General features: G+C 49.7%; 4 protein-coding genes across 4 annotated transcripts; 3 read left to right on the top strand and 1 right to left on the bottom strand.

Annotated features, from left to right (window-relative positions):
* Window positions 1–520: 520 nt before the first annotated feature.
* On the top strand, window positions 521–5,188 carry LOC117649984. The gene is made up of 3 exons (XM_034393214.1): window positions 521–796; window positions 4,541–4,681; window positions 4,758–5,188. Exons 1-3 carry the CDS (start codon window positions 682–684, stop codon window positions 4,820–4,822), a joined length of 321 nt encoding a protein of 106 aa, XP_034249105.1. The 5' UTR covers window positions 521–681; the 3' UTR covers window positions 4,823–5,188.
* Window positions 5,065–6,154, bottom strand: LOC117649979. Its single transcript, XM_034393205.1, has 3 exons — window positions 6,078–6,154; window positions 5,553–5,935; window positions 5,065–5,472 (listed from the first exon to the last, which is right to left on the bottom strand). The coding sequence occupies exons 2-3, from the start codon at window positions 5,922–5,924 to the stop codon at window positions 5,248–5,250; spliced, it is 597 nt and encodes a 198-aa protein (XP_034249096.1). The 5' UTR covers window positions 5,925–5,935; window positions 6,078–6,154; the 3' UTR covers window positions 5,065–5,247.
* Window positions 6,155–6,595: 441 nt separating this feature from the next.
* Window positions 6,596–10,282, top strand: LOC117649971. Its single transcript, XM_034393194.1, has 8 exons — window positions 6,596–6,850; window positions 7,384–7,416; window positions 7,514–7,579; window positions 7,658–8,037; window positions 8,186–8,304; window positions 8,415–8,521; window positions 8,627–8,762; window positions 8,861–10,282. Exons 1-8 carry the CDS (start codon window positions 6,776–6,778, stop codon window positions 9,079–9,081), a joined length of 1,137 nt encoding a protein of 378 aa, XP_034249085.1. The 5' UTR covers window positions 6,596–6,775; the 3' UTR covers window positions 9,082–10,282.
* Window positions 10,283–13,759: 3,477 nt separating this feature from the next.
* Window positions 13,760–15,008, top strand: LOC117649981 (kinesin-like protein KIN-4C). Its single transcript, XM_034393208.1, has 3 exons — window positions 13,760–14,412; window positions 14,494–14,694; window positions 14,767–15,008. The coding sequence occupies exons 1-3, from the start codon at window positions 14,296–14,298 to the stop codon at window positions 14,947–14,949; spliced, it is 501 nt and encodes a 166-aa protein (XP_034249099.1). The 5' UTR covers window positions 13,760–14,295; the 3' UTR covers window positions 14,950–15,008.
* Window positions 15,009–15,779: the final 771 nt, after the last annotated feature.

Here is a 15,779-nt window from a genome sequence, read left to right as displayed (position 1 = left end):
CACGCCGACACCGCCACCGCACTAGACATGCAGTCGCCAGGGCGCCGCCAGGACATCACAGGACAGCGACCAGCAAGCAGGTGCAATACATTGTTCGTTGAGCCCGCTAAGAAGAAAAAGGAGAAGAAGAAAGGGCGTATCTTGGACGGAAGCGTGGTCACTTGAGTAGTTTTTGGAACGAACTCAGACGAAGTTTTTCAAACTCTAGCTAACCACGTCCCATGCGGATGCGGGGAAAGCCACACACACACTTTGGCTCCGTGGCGCGGCGCGCCATGCAGATTGGCTCACGCTTTGTTTTCCCAGCGGCGCCGCGGGGCGGGGCGGGGCGGGGCGTGCCGTGGTGGGACACGGCGGAGTCCGCCACGCTCCGCGGATGGGCGGCGCGGGGCTGCGCGGGGCTGCGCGGGGCGCGGCGGCGGGGCGCTTGGCCGTGGCGGGGACGGCGCGCACGGCGGGGACGGCGGGCACGGCGGGGAGCCGCGCGAGGCGGCAGAGCAGTGCAAAGCCTCCAGCGCCGTGCTCCAGCAAACCGTGCCCCAGCACCGGACCCGCCTCACCGTCCAGCCGGTCCGCGCTGGCCCCGCCGCTGCTCCACGCCGCCGACCGCGCTCGCCGGCCCTCAGGGCAAGCCTGGCAAGCCCAGGTACTCGCCCAGCTCGTCGTCGACCGCGGGCCGCCATGACCGGGCTGCGCGGCGCCATCCTGGCGGTGCTGCTGCTGGCCGCGCTCGTGGCCGCAGCCTCCGCCAAGCCCACCATCTACGTCAAGAACGACAACGACAAGCTGGAGCCTGGTGAGTAGGTAGAGGCGCCAACGGCGTGCCGCGCGGGGTGCTGCGATGCCATGATGTCACGACGACTCCCGCCCCGAGTCGGTGTCGGTGCTGCCAGAGTACGCAGCGCGCTGAAACCTCTCCCTTCTTTGTCACACCTGGGCAACACGTTGATTAGCTTGGGTTCCATCTGTGCTACAGCCGCTGATATGTTTACTTTTGTGTTTGGCTCTCTGACTTCACCACTGCAAGCGTTCGCTCCGCTATTTGCGCCCCCAGCGCCCAGCAGAGCGCTCCCCTCCCCGCCCCGCCCCGCAGTGTGGCGGCACGCGCAGGAAACGCAGTGTAGTGTACCGCAAATCCAACTAGCTGGCCGCGTAGCCGCGTAGCCGCGCACGCCGCGTGCAGCCGATTCACAGGTGGCTGCCCATATGGGCTGCCCACGCCCCGCCGCTCCTTGTTAGTCCTTATGATTCACGGCCGGCGGGCCCGACGGCACCGGCAGCCTGGCCAGGGGGCGGAGGCCGCGGAGGCCCCAGTCCAGTCGACGACCATGTCCACGCAGCCAATCCGGTCGCAACATTTTATCACTTCGCCGACGCCGACCAGAGTAAGAGACGTCGGGAAAACTACAGAAGCATCGTTTTCGGAGATGCACAACGCCAGGCCATGCGACGCGCCACTGCTCACGGCCAAGCAGCAGTGACGCGGCGCGTCGGAGTGAATGAGCAATGACAGTCCAATGGGATGAAACAGCCGTCGAAACAAACACCAAACACGGCGACGTCTGCAGACTGCAAGACTGCAAGGTGTATCGCGGTAAGGCACACCGGGCACACCGCGCAGGGCCTTGCCTTGCCGCCTTGCGCAACGCCGCCTCGGGGACCCCCCCCCCCCCCCCTCAACAACAATATCAGCGAGCCCGCTAAGGCTTTCGCTAGGCTAAAGCGCGCCGCTGAGCCAAGCCGGGATAAGTTCAAGTACAGTCCGTAGCGTGTACTAACTTTCTCGACACAGAAAAAACTTTTAAACCTGCGCGTCTCCCGCGCAAACGCAAAGCGGGGCAAGGGCCTCTCTACCTGTTGGCCCGGGCCCGCCCGTTCGCCTGTCCTCTCCAGTCCTCTCCACCTGTCGTGCACTCGGCGCCGGGTTCGCCGCGCCCCGCCGAGGCCGCGCCCCGCCGCGCCCCGCCCCGCGCCAGCCACAACAATGACGTAAGGAAAGAGGACCCGGAGCAGCGCGGAGAGGACTATTGTTCCAGCGCTGCAGAGCGCAGAGCGCTCGCGGCCCCGCCCGAGTGGTCCCAATCCCCGGCCTTCCCCCAAAAGGCCAAAGCGAAAAGAGAGGGGAAAATGGATTAGACGAAACGAAATGCGCGGCCGGGCCGGAGCCACTTTGAGAGCCGTTCGTCGTTCCTGTCAGATCAGAGGAAAACGCGAAAACGCTGCTGACGAACTTAGCGAGTGATTGGCGCTGGCTGGCGCGCTGGATTCGACAGCGGCGCCTCGCCGAGCAATGCCAAGCAATGCCGGCAATGCCAAGCAAAGCCCATCGCCCAGCACAGCGCAGCACAGCGCCTGCCCGCAGCACGACACGCAGGCCGCGACGCCGTGCCGCGACGCCGTGCCGCGACCGAGGCGGTGGGCGTGATGCGTGTTGGTATTTCCGCGTTGGCCGCGCCGCCACTAGACCGTGCTGGCCGTGGTGCCGTGTAGTGTAGTGAACTGGAGTCAAGTACTCTGCTAACGCGCTAAACGCGGACAGAGAGAGGCGCCCTCGCTGAGCAGCCTCCGCGACCCTCCCTCCTCCTTGGGCTTTGACTTTACGCAACCGAGTTTGTCCGCTTTCGTTTATTCGCGTGGATCGATTTCGTTTGATTCTCCCCCCCCCCCCCCCTTTCCCCTCGGCCCGCCGGCCCCCTACGCGAAAGAGGTCCCAAGCGGCGGCGCACAATGATCCAGAAATCTCAAAACGGGGAAAAAAAAACCCGCGGGGGCCCAGATGGTAGAAAAAAGTTCTGAACTGGAGTTGTTACTAAAATAAGTATTTTAGGTCGGTATTGAGGCCGTTTTCGAAAAGGCACTTGAAAACTCTTTAAGAACTGAAAATTTTGACGCTTTTTCATGCAGTTTTTCACATGTTCCTTTTGAAGGAGTTGTCCTACAGGGCTCGTCTTAGGCTCAAACGAAAACTTATAAAATTTCCCCATTTTTTGACACCCCCCGCCGTAACGCTAGCATGCTTATATCTTGGCATTGCTTCAAAACAGTTTAAATTTTTTTTTTTTTCTACATTAAATGACTCAGAAATTTTTAATTACGTCGGAGCATAAAAATTTTTGGCCTTTTATTATTTTTTTTCAAGGAATCGAATGGGGTATCTGGAAGTCGGTACCAGCAAAAGGAAAGAAGTTATTAGACATTTCCGGACTTTCAACCCTTTTTGGGCCGATAAATCGCAATGGTGCTCCATCAAAGAGTGTCCTACGAAACTCTCAGTAGTATCAATCGAAAGAGAATACATTCCGCAAATTTTAAGACCCCCGCCGTTTTTATATTTATTTAGTTCTCGAGAAATCACCCAAGAATCTCTATTTAGGGGGATCAGACCCAACTTTAGCCCCCCTCCATCTTTTGTTCAAATTTTTTCCCCATCAAAACCATCTTGTCAACGGTCTTCTACTATCTCAAAGACTCCATTTCGCCTTAAAATTGGGCGTCAGAATTTATGATCCACCCCACTGAGGGCTGCGTCGTCTAACGCCATCAAGAGCAAAAATGCGAAAATTTTTAGTTTTTCTCTATCTTTTGGGATCAATTTAGGCCCAGAGCCGCAAGTGGCCGCACCCATCGTTGACGGATCCTTTTACTACACCCTAGTGGGAGTCAAATGTCACTTAGGACACAACAACGCTCACAACAGTCAAGAGATAGGGACCATCAAAAATCAAGATATTGCTTTTTTTTAGCGTTTAAAAAACCGCTATAGTTGCAACACAGACGTCCAAAATGTAAAAGCCGGCACTGGCATCTTGAAGAGGGCGTCGAGACGTTTTTGAAAAAATATAAACATTATGCATTTTGACTTTGCATCACAAAGATACACGAGTTTAAAATTAACACAAATTTACAACAATGCAAAGTATTAAAAAAAACTTAACTTTGAGGCCAAAAATCACCATATATGCATTCCCGAAGCTCAAAACTAAGTTCATATTCGTTTTCTCCAGAATTTTTTTTATTAAATTCACCACTTGGATTCATGAAAATTCCAAAAAAAAATTTGAGGTTTTTTTCCGCGATTTGACATTTCTGGATCATTGTGCGGCGCTCCCACGCACGACTCACAAGCAGCGCGCCAAACGGCTCTCAAGTTTGGCGCTCCTCCGTGGACCGATGATGCACACCCCGCGGCTGCCTACGCCACCGACCGCCATCGTGGCCAGGACCATGGCCAGCATGCCAGACGCCAGGACGCGTCCCGCAGCACGCCGACGACGTCAACACCGTGGGCGGACCGGTCGGTCGGTGCCGATCCGGCCAGTCATGGCGTGCCGAACATCGCCATGCATGTAACCGAGGAGCACGGCGGGCGCGCGGCGAGTCACTGGGGTTGCCTACCCTGCGCTCGGCCGGCGCGCGGCGAGCCACTGGGGTTGCCTACCCTGCGTTCGGCGGGCGCGCGGCGAGCCACTAGGGCCGGTGCCGAAGTGTGTCCAGTGCAGGTTTCGCTGGCCGCGCTGACCTGCCCCTCTCTGTGTTGCAGTGCTGGTGCCCGTCTCCTCCACGGTGATCCCGCTGCCCGTGTACAAGGTGGGCTTCAGCCTGGGCGCCACCAAGGGCGGCAAGGGGGGCGACAGGGACCGAGCGCAGGGCAGGCCCGAGGAGCCCATCCAGCTCATCACGGGTAAGCCAACCCCCAATGCATCCCTAGAATGCGCTATGAATCCTTTTAAATATTTGAATCTTATTTCTTTTTGTAGTGCATCATAAGAAGAAGGCCCTGGGTACAGTGACCAAGGAGAAGAGCACAGGCTTATCACCATAAGATACCTGAATATATTTTCCCTTAAGTGAGTGAGTGTTGTGTGTGTGTGTGTGTGAGCACCTATCAGGGAGTGAGAAATGGCATGAGATGGCCTCATAGAAAAATAGCAGACTGTCTAATGGCAGCTATCTACTTCAGGTTTTAGTACTGGGTCTAAAATTGTACTGTGTTTGTAAGTGTGACGTATGAAAGCCACAGAAGAATTGGACATAAAAACAAAAAATTGATAGTAACTTGAGAAAGTTAAATATATTTTGTATTTCTTAGAAAATAAATGAGCTTTTACAATATAATCAAATAAGTATGGTCAGTTGTGGTAAACAAATTCTTCCTTTCTCTGTCATATAGTAATTTAATAATGTATGAACCTGTATCTTAAAATAAAATTCCTCTTTCATTTAAGAGAAAACATACAAAATACTTATTCATTCAGAATCATCACTGTCTCCTGAATTTGGCCTATCTATGTCATCACTTTCATCCGCAATTTGATCCAAATCATCACGAGGCACGTCACTTGAAGGTGCTTCGATTTTTGGGCCTTGTAATAAGTTCTCTAAGGCCTCCCAAGGATCTTCCACCATAGATGGGTGGTAGTATGCGGATATTGGAATATCAGAACCCTTAGGGTATTTGGGATTCCTAGGGCCCTAACAGAAATACAATGGCAAATTAAAACATTACCAACTGAGAAAATAGAACAGATTTGATTCACAAAGAAGCCACTCACCTGCTGCCCGCGGAAGTTCTGATTTCCTCTGCCTCTATTTTGACCTCTCATGTGATGAGGATTATTTGAATAGAACGGTGCTTGGCTAGGTTCTCTCATGTGATGAGGATTATTTGAATAGAATGGTGCTTGGCTAAGTTCTCTCATGTGTTGCGGATTATCTGAATGAACGGGTTGGCTGGGTCCATCACAGAACTGTCTCTCGAATCTGTTGTACGACTGATGTATACCGCGTCCACGTCCTCGTCGGTTCCATCGCGGCCATCTCTGATTAGAATCGTCTGGTCCACTATTTGATCCGAGAGAGATGAAGTCGCCCCCCAAACCTCCAGAGGTTCTCTCATAACCTCCTTGGTCCTGTCTTCCGTCCATACGAGAAAATTCTGAGGAGATATAGAGGTTTTAAAACACATGGATTAGACAAAAACCAAAAGAAAATTATATTGAAAACAAGAGCACGCACTTCGCGGGGATGGAACGAACGAAATCTTCGAAAATTACAAATGAAGTACTTTGTTTACAAACTTTCCTGCGAAGTTATCGTCGTCTGCTGCCGCTCTGCGTGCGCGGCAACTTCAACTTTTCTCACCAGAGAGCGTTGAAGTCGAAGTGCAGCCCTCCCTATTCACAGGATTCATTGTAGTGCGAATAAAATACACTGTTTTCACTTTTCACAAACAAAGATAAATCCCAAGGAAGAGTCAAAAGATCAGCAAATGGTCACCAAAAGAAAATTTGAAGATTTAATATAAAAAAATGAAAACATTTTGAACTTAGACTAAACGGTCGGACACGACACATGTCTCGATTCTCTGAAGATTCCAGACCAGGATTTTAATTTAAATTATATCCGTAAATTGTGGCTATTGATTTGGTCCAGGAAATGTAATTCTCTATACTTTCTTAGGTTAACGGACCATTAGTATTCTGCGTCACCTGAGCGCTTCGCACTGAAAATCGCGCCCCGACCCGCCTAGCCGGAGAGTACCACGTGACTTCCGGTGAACTTCATTCGGGTCCGCTTCGGGAGACTTCGGCACCTCTCCGGCCACTTCGGCTATCTTTGGCGCTAGAGCGCGAGCCTGTTGTTCTTCTCCCCATTTCAAGGTGGTGTTGATTCTCGACCGTGCCTGGCTTGCGGTGTTTGTGAAATTGCTTATCAAAGTCAAGTGGACTCGCCGAAAATATCAGCCAAACTGGAGAACCCAAGTGTTAAGGTTGCCATGCCAAACATGCAGCTCCATAATGAGATACGCACCGTGCAGTCTCAGCTAAAAACGGCAATACAGAACCATCAGGTGACTACATTTTGCAATGTTTTTGTTTCTGTTTTTGTTGTTTACGTTAACAACCTCGGCTTGAAAGTCATTCCCTTGGTCTAGAGCATGACTTTTTGATTCTGTTTGAGTCATTTGCTAAATCACTTCTATTACAGTTTACTTTCTGTTACTTGGAAAGATTCACTTGTCAAGGTTAAGAACGGCATGGTTCGTTTTTACTTTAATCGCGTCATAAAACTCAATTCATGTCGTAACGGAAAAATTCTACTGTATGACACTTAAGATGCTGTCATGCGATTCCTCCCTATGTAAATTTGCATAGAACCAAGTCCAATTCTGTCATTTTGCTGCCTGCTATGAAAGAACTTGCAGAGAAGCTACAATTTCTCTATGTACTTGTTGTTTGTTCTTTAAAGGCCTTTTAATTAACATGTCTTTAATTTTGACTATATTTGTTAATGTTTAAATTTCTCATTTTCTTTCTCATAGATAACACAAAACTGTGCAGAGGCATATGTAAAAAATAATTCTTAAAATAATTTTATTTTCAGATGATAGTGTTTAAGCTGAAAGACCGTCCTGTGGTGAGCTAATAATATCCCAATTTTATTCTATGTACTGAATATAAATTTGCATTGTCAATTACTACTTTTGTTATCATGTTTGTTCATTTGTTTCCAGTCTATCAAACTCAGAGTACAGATGTGCAATATCCAGAGACATATAGTGAGTCTAGGAGAAAGACAGGTAAGTTTTAATTGGTTTTTCTGTCTCTGTTAATTTGAATTTGGCACAAACTCCTTTTTAAATGTATTTCACTTTCAGAAAAAATTATTGACTCAGCTGAGACAAGAGTTAGAGGCTAATGGAGGGTCAATGAAAATGTCGCCTCTCCAAAACCTCAGACCAAACCCACTATATCCTCAGTTGTCTTCTAAATCACAACCGATCAAAAAGGAGCTCATCAATATAAAATGTGAAAGCATCTTAGATGGTTATGAAAATACTAATAATATTCAAGCAAAACCCGAGGTACCTCATACTTCAAGAAGGAAGTCCAAGCTTGTTGCCATTACTGACTTGCCTCTTACAAATGGACATAGTGTTCCATCACCAACTCCAGTACTGAAAGAAAACACTCCGTCTAGCACACCCTCATCTTCACCAACGCATAGCTCCAATCCTGTAAAACAGCCAAAACAAAGGTGCATATGATGCAGTGTTTCTGGAGCTTTAAGATGTTTCTGCTTTTATTTTAAATCCTTCCTCAGCTCAATTTTTCCACATGCGAAGTCCTTTAAGATATTAGATACTTTGACTGATGCTTTCCATCTGTCTCTTTTTTTTTCACAGGACAGCAAGAGTAGAGAGTATCCCTACATCTTCTGTCTCAGATGAGTCGCAGGATGCATTTGTCAATCTTCCCGCTGACCCAGAGACTAGGAAAAAGCTCCAGTTCATGACAGCTCTTAGTAAGTAATGTTTTTACTAAATATTGTCTGTCTTATTAAGGTGGTGTGAAATGTCAAAATTAAAATTCAAGAAGGTAAAGGGTTTATTAACCGACTTTTGACTCTTTCAGGTTTGGTTACTCGAGAGGTCCTCACAGAACTCAAAAACAGAAGAACTGAGAGAAAACGGCGCAGCACTGCCAACCCCCACTTTCTGTATGGAAGTATTTTAGAGCAGGTAATAAACCACAACACACACACATCATCACTGCAGCTTTTGGTTTCCCTTTCCAACTCATCAAAAAAATCATTTTGTTTTGAAATCATTTTATTTCTTTTGCAGAAGCGGAAAAGGACTTCTTATCTTGCCAAGAGCCCAGCAGTAGATGTCCCTTCTATTTCAACTAGTGGCTCAAGCAAAGCTAATGAAGAAGAAAACTCTCCGCAATCAGCTTGCATGTCCTGCACCTCTACTAATGGTGAGTGTATTGAAGGTGTCCAAATAAACAAATCTGTGTATTACTCATCAATTTCAAAAATTAATTTAAACCATTGTTTGTTTTTTTTTACATTGTAGGTTCTTTAAGTAAATGTGCAGTATGTCAGAAATCCTTCCATTGGATTGTGTTTATGATGCTGCAATCCCTGAACCTGCCGAGGGAGGAGTCCTCAATTGCAAATCGTGTCAGGAGGATAAAACCCATGTTGCTGATAATGTCCCTAGCTCATCTTAGTTTAATAGTGAACCCAAATGTTTTCATTTGTAAGCCTCAGCACTTTTCCTTTCCACTTTCTTAAAATAAGCCAATGTTACTTTGCTAATGTCACTTGTTGACTAATTGTGTTAGTTGTTCAACCTTCAGCTGGATTTTCAGTTTTGGTGTTTGTTGCTATTGGTCTCTGGAAGTAATGTAGGCTGCTCAAATCAGGAGAAGCCTGCTCTATAATTTTGTCTTCAGAATGAATGACTTTTAGTCAAATTTAATTTATAACTTTTTCCTTGGTGGAAATAGCTTTTGTGATATATTAGTAATATGTACTATTGTGAGAAGTTCAATTGGATTAGTAGTGTGGTTGCATGAAAATCCCGTTAATAAGTATTAGTATTGCTAAGCTCTTGTTAATGATGATGCTCAGTAATTGATGGAACATGCAGAGTAATGTGATAAACACTAAGTTACTACCTGTGTAGACCTTGTGTAAGTATGCTATCCTAATGGAATTGCACATTTTACTCTAAATTTGGCTTGTAAACTTTTTTCTTTTTCATTATTTTAAAATCTAAATCATAAGTTTCATACCTGAGGTTTCGCTATGTATTATGCTTTCTGAGAATTGCAACCTCAGGAGAGAGGAAGCTTCTTGTAATCTCTTTACAAGATTCACCTCCTTGCCATTTCCTATTTTGTTAAAGTAAAAATGTTTAAAGTCTAGCTGGGTGTTCTTATTATTCAGATTTTGAAGTTTATTTCTTAAAAGATGCTATGGAATGAAAAGTGACTGATTTGTAAATGGACTGCTCAATTGTATCACCACAATACAAAGTCGATAATTGAAGATAGTAGGACCTTTACATTTTAGAATGAAGAGAACTAGTTTTATTATACTCTTGTGAACTGTTTTTTGTTAATTGTTAAGATTTGCTTGTTCTGTTTTCTATTTAAACTGTCAAACTGGCATTCTTGGGAATTTGTTTGTTCCACTTAACAGATTGATTGTCTTTGCTGATGATAGTACTGTAATGAAGTTGCAATTTCTAAAGTCATCAGCTCTTCTCCTTTTGTGTGTGTGCTTTGTTTTGTATTCTTGAGTTTAAATAGTTTGGCAGTATTTCTTAAGAGTGAATTTTGTTTGCAAGTGGATTCCCCTCTCAGTAGACATTAGTAACTTACTAACGTTGTTAAAATTTCTTGAAAATGTTGTATTTTTACCCTCCAAATACAACTTGTTTCCTCGTGATTGTATCTCCGGGAACGCAATAAAGGATTAATTTTATTTATTTGTAAAGAAGCCGTGGAGTCATTCCCCCTCCTCTCTCTTAGACACGGTAGGGAATACTCCGCGCGAGAGTGCCCGCAGGCGGCAGGCGTGGAGTACCGCCGCGCGCCTCTACCCCACAATGTATGACGTCACGTTCGTCACTTTTCTGCGTGAGCCGGGTCCCTTACCTTTTCCCCTCCCTTTTTTCCCGGAGCTCCGAGCCGACCACGCCCTCCTGGGCCCTTCGGTGCGGCCCGTCGGCCCGTCGGTGCGGCCCTTTGCGCCCTTCCGGCTCGCTGCGCTGCCGGCAAGCCCTCCCCGCGGGGCGCGCTGCACACCGCGCACGGTGGCGTGGCGGGGACAGGGGACTACGGGGACGGGCAACGAGACTACCGCGAGCAAACTTGACCAAAGCGAAGTACATAGAGGCAGCGACGCTGACAGTGCGGAACCCCTGCAGCGTAGGCAGTGCCGCCATGCCCGCCTGTCCTGCGGGAGTGCCTACCCCGCGCTCCGCAGGCGGCAGCACACTGCAGCACACAGCGACGCGGCGCTGCAGCGAGCGAGGCTGGAGCGCGGCGTCCTTTCGGCAGAGGGGTGGATGGGCTGTCCTGGAGATCTCAGTGGCGTAATAGTTTTCGCAACATCGACCAGCAAAGCCAGGAGCTATGACAAACGAATGAGTGGGCTTCGGGCGGACTGCCTCCAAGCGCCTACCCTGGCCTACCCAGAGGGTGGTGGTGTCATCCCCAGGCCGCGCTCCGCCGTGCCGCCGAAAGGGCGCCGCCCACACTGCGGCCCGAGAGTCGTTTCCGTCGCTCTGTCTCCCTCGCGCCACGGGGCGCGAGAGACAGCGACGGAAACGACTCTCGGGCCAGTCTGCAGCATCCCGATGGCGCCGTCCCGGTCCGTCCCATCCGCGGCGTCGCGACGCCATTCCCCGGGCTGTCCGCCTGTCTGCCAGAGCGCGCGGCTAGCGGCCCTCCAGCCAATGGCGGCTCGGCTAGGCGCGGCGTGGCGCGGCGCCCGGACCAAGATGGCGCCCCGAGCGGGATGGGGAGGCTGCGCGGCGCCGCCGTGGAGGCCGTGCTGGCCGCGGCCGGGGCCACGCCGACGGGCCGGCCGGGCGCGGGCCCCGTCCGTGGAGCCTCGTGTCAACGGGGGCGTCGCGGCGCGTCGCGTCGCGGCGTCGATGGCGGCATGTTTGTACACCTGGCAATCGGGCCGCATCTGTGCGCCCCGCGCCGCGACGCCACGCCTGGCGACCCAACGGGCCTGCGGCTCGGCCTGCGGCGACGACGACGGGGAACGGGGCCCGCCGACAAATCTTGAATCGCCGCGTTGTCTGCCTGCTCGGTCTGTCCGTGCGTGCGACCGTCCCGTCCGCCCCGTCCGCCCATTCCGTCCGCGGGCGTCACTGTCGTTTGCTGACGTGGAGCGCCAGCCCCGCCAGCGCGGCGCACTGGGACTGGGCTTCTTGTGTTGCATGCAGGGGGCAGAAACCATGGCAGAAACGCCGCGCCGAGCGGTCGCGCCGCTGCCAGGACCCAAAGCTATGCAGCGGCAGCCCCGGCCAGCCCAGCCCAGCCGTGCCGACTTCCGACTCGCGTTCCTCGCGTTTCCCGCGAATCTAGATCGTCCAAGCCACGGCTGTGACTGGCAGCGCCTCCGCCGGCCGGGGCTTGGGGCCCAAGGCTTGGGGCCCAAGGCTTGGGGCCCGGGGCTTGGGGCCCGGGGCTTGGGCACCAGGAAGCGGGCGCGACTTCGGCCTCATATTCCACGGTGCACTATCTGAGGCCGTCTATGCATGGCGGTGGCGGGTCAGAGGGCCAGGGTGCACAGGGCGCCGAGTAGGCCCGGGTCAAAGGGGTGGGTGGGTGTCCGCACTGCCGAGTAGGCCGCGGGTGGGACGGCGAGGGTGCACCGAGTAGGCCCGGGTCAAAATGTCGAGTGACAGCGCAGCCCTGGCAGAACAGGACATGTGTGCGAGTGTGTGAGTGTATGGGTGAGTTTGTGTGTGTGTCTGTGACCGTCGATGTGGCAACGCGGCGGGACCCGGCAGCTCGCGGCTCGGGAAAAAAGTCGAGTGCGTTCGTGTTCGTTCACTTTGGCGGGAAACGCGGCCCGAGTGTCCGTGCCGTCCGTGAGTCCGTGCCGTCGCGGCGCTCACTCGTCGCGCGCGAGTAAGCCGCGATCCTTCCAAATTTTTAACTCATCGGCAGACTCGGGATTCCCACGCTGCAGAATGAACTAGTTAGGAATATTCATTCCAAGGGCGTCGCCTTCTAAATCCTCTTCATGACGCCAGCGTCGGAATACATTCAATTCAATTCATTGGTTCTATTTGTTGTTCTTTCGAGCTTGGTCCACCCGACATTGGTCATCCTTTCCTTCCAAATGCACCCGACATTAATAGGGCCCAGAAGACAGTAGCCCCCACCACCATCCCAAGCGTACCCCACCCTTCCTGCCTTGCTTTCCTCACCCCCCCGCAGCGAGCTAAACATTCGGCGTAGGGACGGCGCGGGTGGTGGAGGGTAGGGAGGGGGTAGAGGGGGACGGGTCCGCGCTGGGCAAGTCTTACTACGTTTACACGGGGGAGCTAGCCTCGGTCAACTCGAGGGGTGGGGGAGTGGAGGGGGTAGGTCTCGAGCTAGCCGGGGTCAACTCACGCGCATGAACACGTAGGTGGGTCAACGAGTTAGACCCCTCGAGCTACCCTGGCTAACTCGTTGACCGAGGCTAACTCCAACGTGTAAACACCACAGGGTCAAGTGAGGTTAGGTGTGCGCAGTGTTTTTGAGGTGTTGTAAGCCCATCTATTTTCTATTATTATGAATACACCTGTGAAATCGTTGGAAAAAACTTGGGAAGCAGTTTTCTGTTGTATGAAATCATTAATTTACTTATTCTATTTTAAGTAATTTTTATTGATTTGATTTTTACCACTTGTAACTGATTGTTTCTGAATAAAAATATCCATTGTCTATTGCGTAAAGCAAATTTCGACCTGATTTCGACTTAAATTCGAAATTGTTTAGGCTATCTTGAGGTTAGAAAGTCACCCCAACAACGCTCCACCGGCACCGCGTGAACACGACGTCTGCTAGCCCTGGCTGAGTGGTGTCTCCCCTCCACTCCCCCACCCCTCGAGTTGACCGAGGCTAGCTCCCCCGTGTAAACGTAGTATCTAACTCGCTGCGCGGGTGGTTGCGGGTTGGTGCGGTAAGGTGGTGGGGGCTACGATTCAGTGCCCCCACACCATGCCCAAGCAGTACCACCACCTTCCGCCTTGACTTTCCCCACCACCCCCGCAGCGAGCTAAACTTCAAAGGCGTAGGGACGCGCGGTGTAGGGTAGGGAGAGGAAAGGCACGGGCCCGCATGTTCTGGTGCTTGGGAAGTCTAATGCTGCGCGGTGTGGTGCGGGTGGTGCGGTATGGTGGTGGGGGCTACTGTCTTCTGGGCCCTATACTTTATGAAACCAGGTTGACCAACATTTCGTATGAACTCCGAACCGTTTCTACGCCTTTCAAAGCAGCTTTTACGTACAGAACATATTAGAAAAAGCATACACAACTTTCTGAGTGTTCATACAGTTTCATTTATTTGCACTTTCTCGATTATTGCTGACAAATGTTTTTGCGACATCACAAGAAAAGTTGCCTACCCTGCCACGGGATCCCGTCATCCCGACTCGCAAACCCCGCTGTCCACACTGGGTGTCGCTCCATATGGCTTCGCCATTTTATTTTATTTAATTTTTAGTTCGTTGGGCGAAGCCAACCAAAGCACGTCCTAGAATGTGTGTACACATTTCACTCACCACTACATATCACAGACAACCGATTTGAATGCACTTACATTCATTCACTCTCTCCGAACACAACTTCTTACGTTTGGCGCCAAAGCAAGCCGGTTATGCGCACCACCAGCTCCATCGGTTGTCGACTCTCTCACAGTATCCAGGCTACATGCGCTGCCGTTATTGAGCAGAGTCTCTCTCTCTCTCTCTCCTCATTCTAGTCCGAAAATGTGCAACTGTCGAAAGACACTGTGCAATACAAAGCAGTGCACGTGTAAGAAAACGAGTGCTTTTTGCTCAGAGCAATGTGGATGTCCCAAGGAACTTTGCCAAAACCGACCTGAGGTGAGTGAGAAAGCTGTTGTAAAATTAACTAACTAATCCATTCTTATGGGTTTTTATAAAATTTAACTTAACTTTGAACAGGCTGAAGATGCATCACAAAATGAAGAGGCTGGTGCATCTGTGAAGGCTCTGGCTTGGGCGGATGTTTGGAAGTCACTCGATAAAGAAAGAGAGCTGCTTCAATTGCTATCTCAATTCAGAGTCATACCGAAAAGACTTAAAGAGATCATGGAAAAGAGGAAAGGAGACTTTGATGAGATGACAGCGTTGCTCGCAGAAATGGTGAGTTTATGAAAATTTTTGCTGCAGTTCACCCTAGTTTGTAAACACTTACGCTTTTCCTCTTTATTATAGAATGGCTTAACAATGGCAAATGCAAATGCTGAAGAACTCACCGAAGACGAGTGGAAATCATTTGAGCAACAATTGGTGCAGTGCTCAAAATGTGAGCGCAGGTTTCATCCGGAGAGGATTGAGAAACATGAAGGCATTTGCCCGAAGAACGTATTAAAAAAAACAGTAACGTTTCTTCTGTAATGTTGTAATAATGTTTCTTGTGGATTTTGTGCATTTCTTAAAAGAAAATTGTTTTGGTTTTTAGTATTTTTAAATACATTTGGCAAATTGCAGCATTTGTGTGGCTGGTAATGTGCACCGACCTTTTCAAAGAGGTGACCAAAAGTGTACAGTACGTTAAGGTTAAAGTCACTGTCTAAAGGAAATGGCAAGTGATTCGTCACGCCACATATTTTTCACCATACTGGTGAACTCGATTGTGGTGTTCTTGGCACTGCATGTTGGGGGTATCCATAGCTTCTTTTCTCGCATGATACCTGCTTTAGGCCAAACAATACCACTGCCAGACTAAAGAAATTGATAAAAATATATCAATCTTGAATGCTTCACCCAGTAAACGCAGAACTTACTGTTCATGTTTGACTCCACATGATGAAAGAGCAACCCCTTTTTCTTCCTTCACTGCCAACAATCTGTTCCTCAAACTCGTCGAGAAGAAAGTCTTGCTTAGCATGGAGCCAATTTCTTCATCAACAGGTGGCGGCTCCTGAAGAGTGATTTTGCCATTTTGCCCTGATTCGCCTGATTCAAATGTGGCCACCCTCCTCGCGACAAAAATATAAGTTTACGATTCGTCTGCATGTTCTGCAGTGTCATAATAATCATTTATCAACAAATTTATTTGTTTATGAGGAAACGAGCATTCTGAGTTTGTCAAGGTTGCACATCAAACGTTGTTCTCATTTTTAGTTGTTCTGTAATCCATTATCGACGTTCGGTCATAGAACCTTGCTGAGAAGGAAACTGTAGTCGACAACACCAAACCAAAATACTTGAACTTGTCGAGGTTG

The sequence above is a fragment of the Thrips palmi genome, unplaced genomic scaffold (genome assembly GCF_012932325.1).
Source record: "Thrips palmi isolate BJ-2018 unplaced genomic scaffold, TpBJ-2018v1 HiC_scaffold_4, whole genome shotgun sequence".
NCBI classification, from domain to species: domain Eukaryota; kingdom Metazoa; phylum Arthropoda; class Insecta; order Thysanoptera; family Thripidae; genus Thrips; species Thrips palmi.
This window is presented reverse-complemented; position numbering and strand designations above follow the sequence as displayed.

Excerpts from the sequence above, each read along its gene's own strand:
- LOC117649984 (XM_034393214.1), top strand. The coding sequence starts at position 682 with ATGACCGGGCTGCGCGGCGCCATCCTGGCGGTGCTGCTGCTGGCCGCG. Across the intron at positions 797-4,540 it reads CAACGACAAGCTGGAGCCTG|TGCTGGTGCCCGTCTCCTCC; the intron begins GTGAGTAGGTAG and ends TCTGTGTTGCAG. Across the intron at positions 4,682-4,757 it reads GCCCATCCAGCTCATCACGG|TGCATCATAAGAAGAAGGCC; the intron begins GTAAGCCAACCC and ends TTCTTTTTGTAG.
- LOC117649979 (XM_034393205.1), bottom strand. The coding sequence starts at position 5,924 with ATGGACGGAAGACAGGACCAAGGAGGTTATGAGAGAACCTCTGGAGGT. Across the intron at positions 5,473-5,552 it reads AGAACTTCCGCGGGCAGCAG|GGCCCTAGGAATCCCAAATA; the intron begins GTGAGTGGCTTC and ends TATTTCTGTTAG.
- LOC117649971 (XM_034393194.1), top strand. The coding sequence starts at position 6,776 with ATGCCAAACATGCAGCTCCATAATGAGATACGCACCGTGCAGTCTCAG. Across the intron at positions 7,580-7,657 it reads TGAGTCTAGGAGAAAGACAG|AAAAAATTATTGACTCAGCT; the intron begins GTAAGTTTTAAT and ends TTTCACTTTCAG. Across the intron at positions 8,522-8,626 it reads ATGGAAGTATTTTAGAGCAG|AAGCGGAAAAGGACTTCTTA; the intron begins GTAATAAACCAC and ends TTTCTTTTGCAG.
- LOC117649981 (XM_034393208.1), top strand. The coding sequence starts at position 14,296 with ATGTGCAACTGTCGAAAGACACTGTGCAATACAAAGCAGTGCACGTGT. Across the intron at positions 14,413-14,493 it reads TTTGCCAAAACCGACCTGAG|GCTGAAGATGCATCACAAAA; the intron begins GTGAGTGAGAAA and ends AACTTTGAACAG. Across the intron at positions 14,695-14,766 it reads CAGCGTTGCTCGCAGAAATG|AATGGCTTAACAATGGCAAA; the intron begins GTGAGTTTATGA and ends TCTTTATTATAG.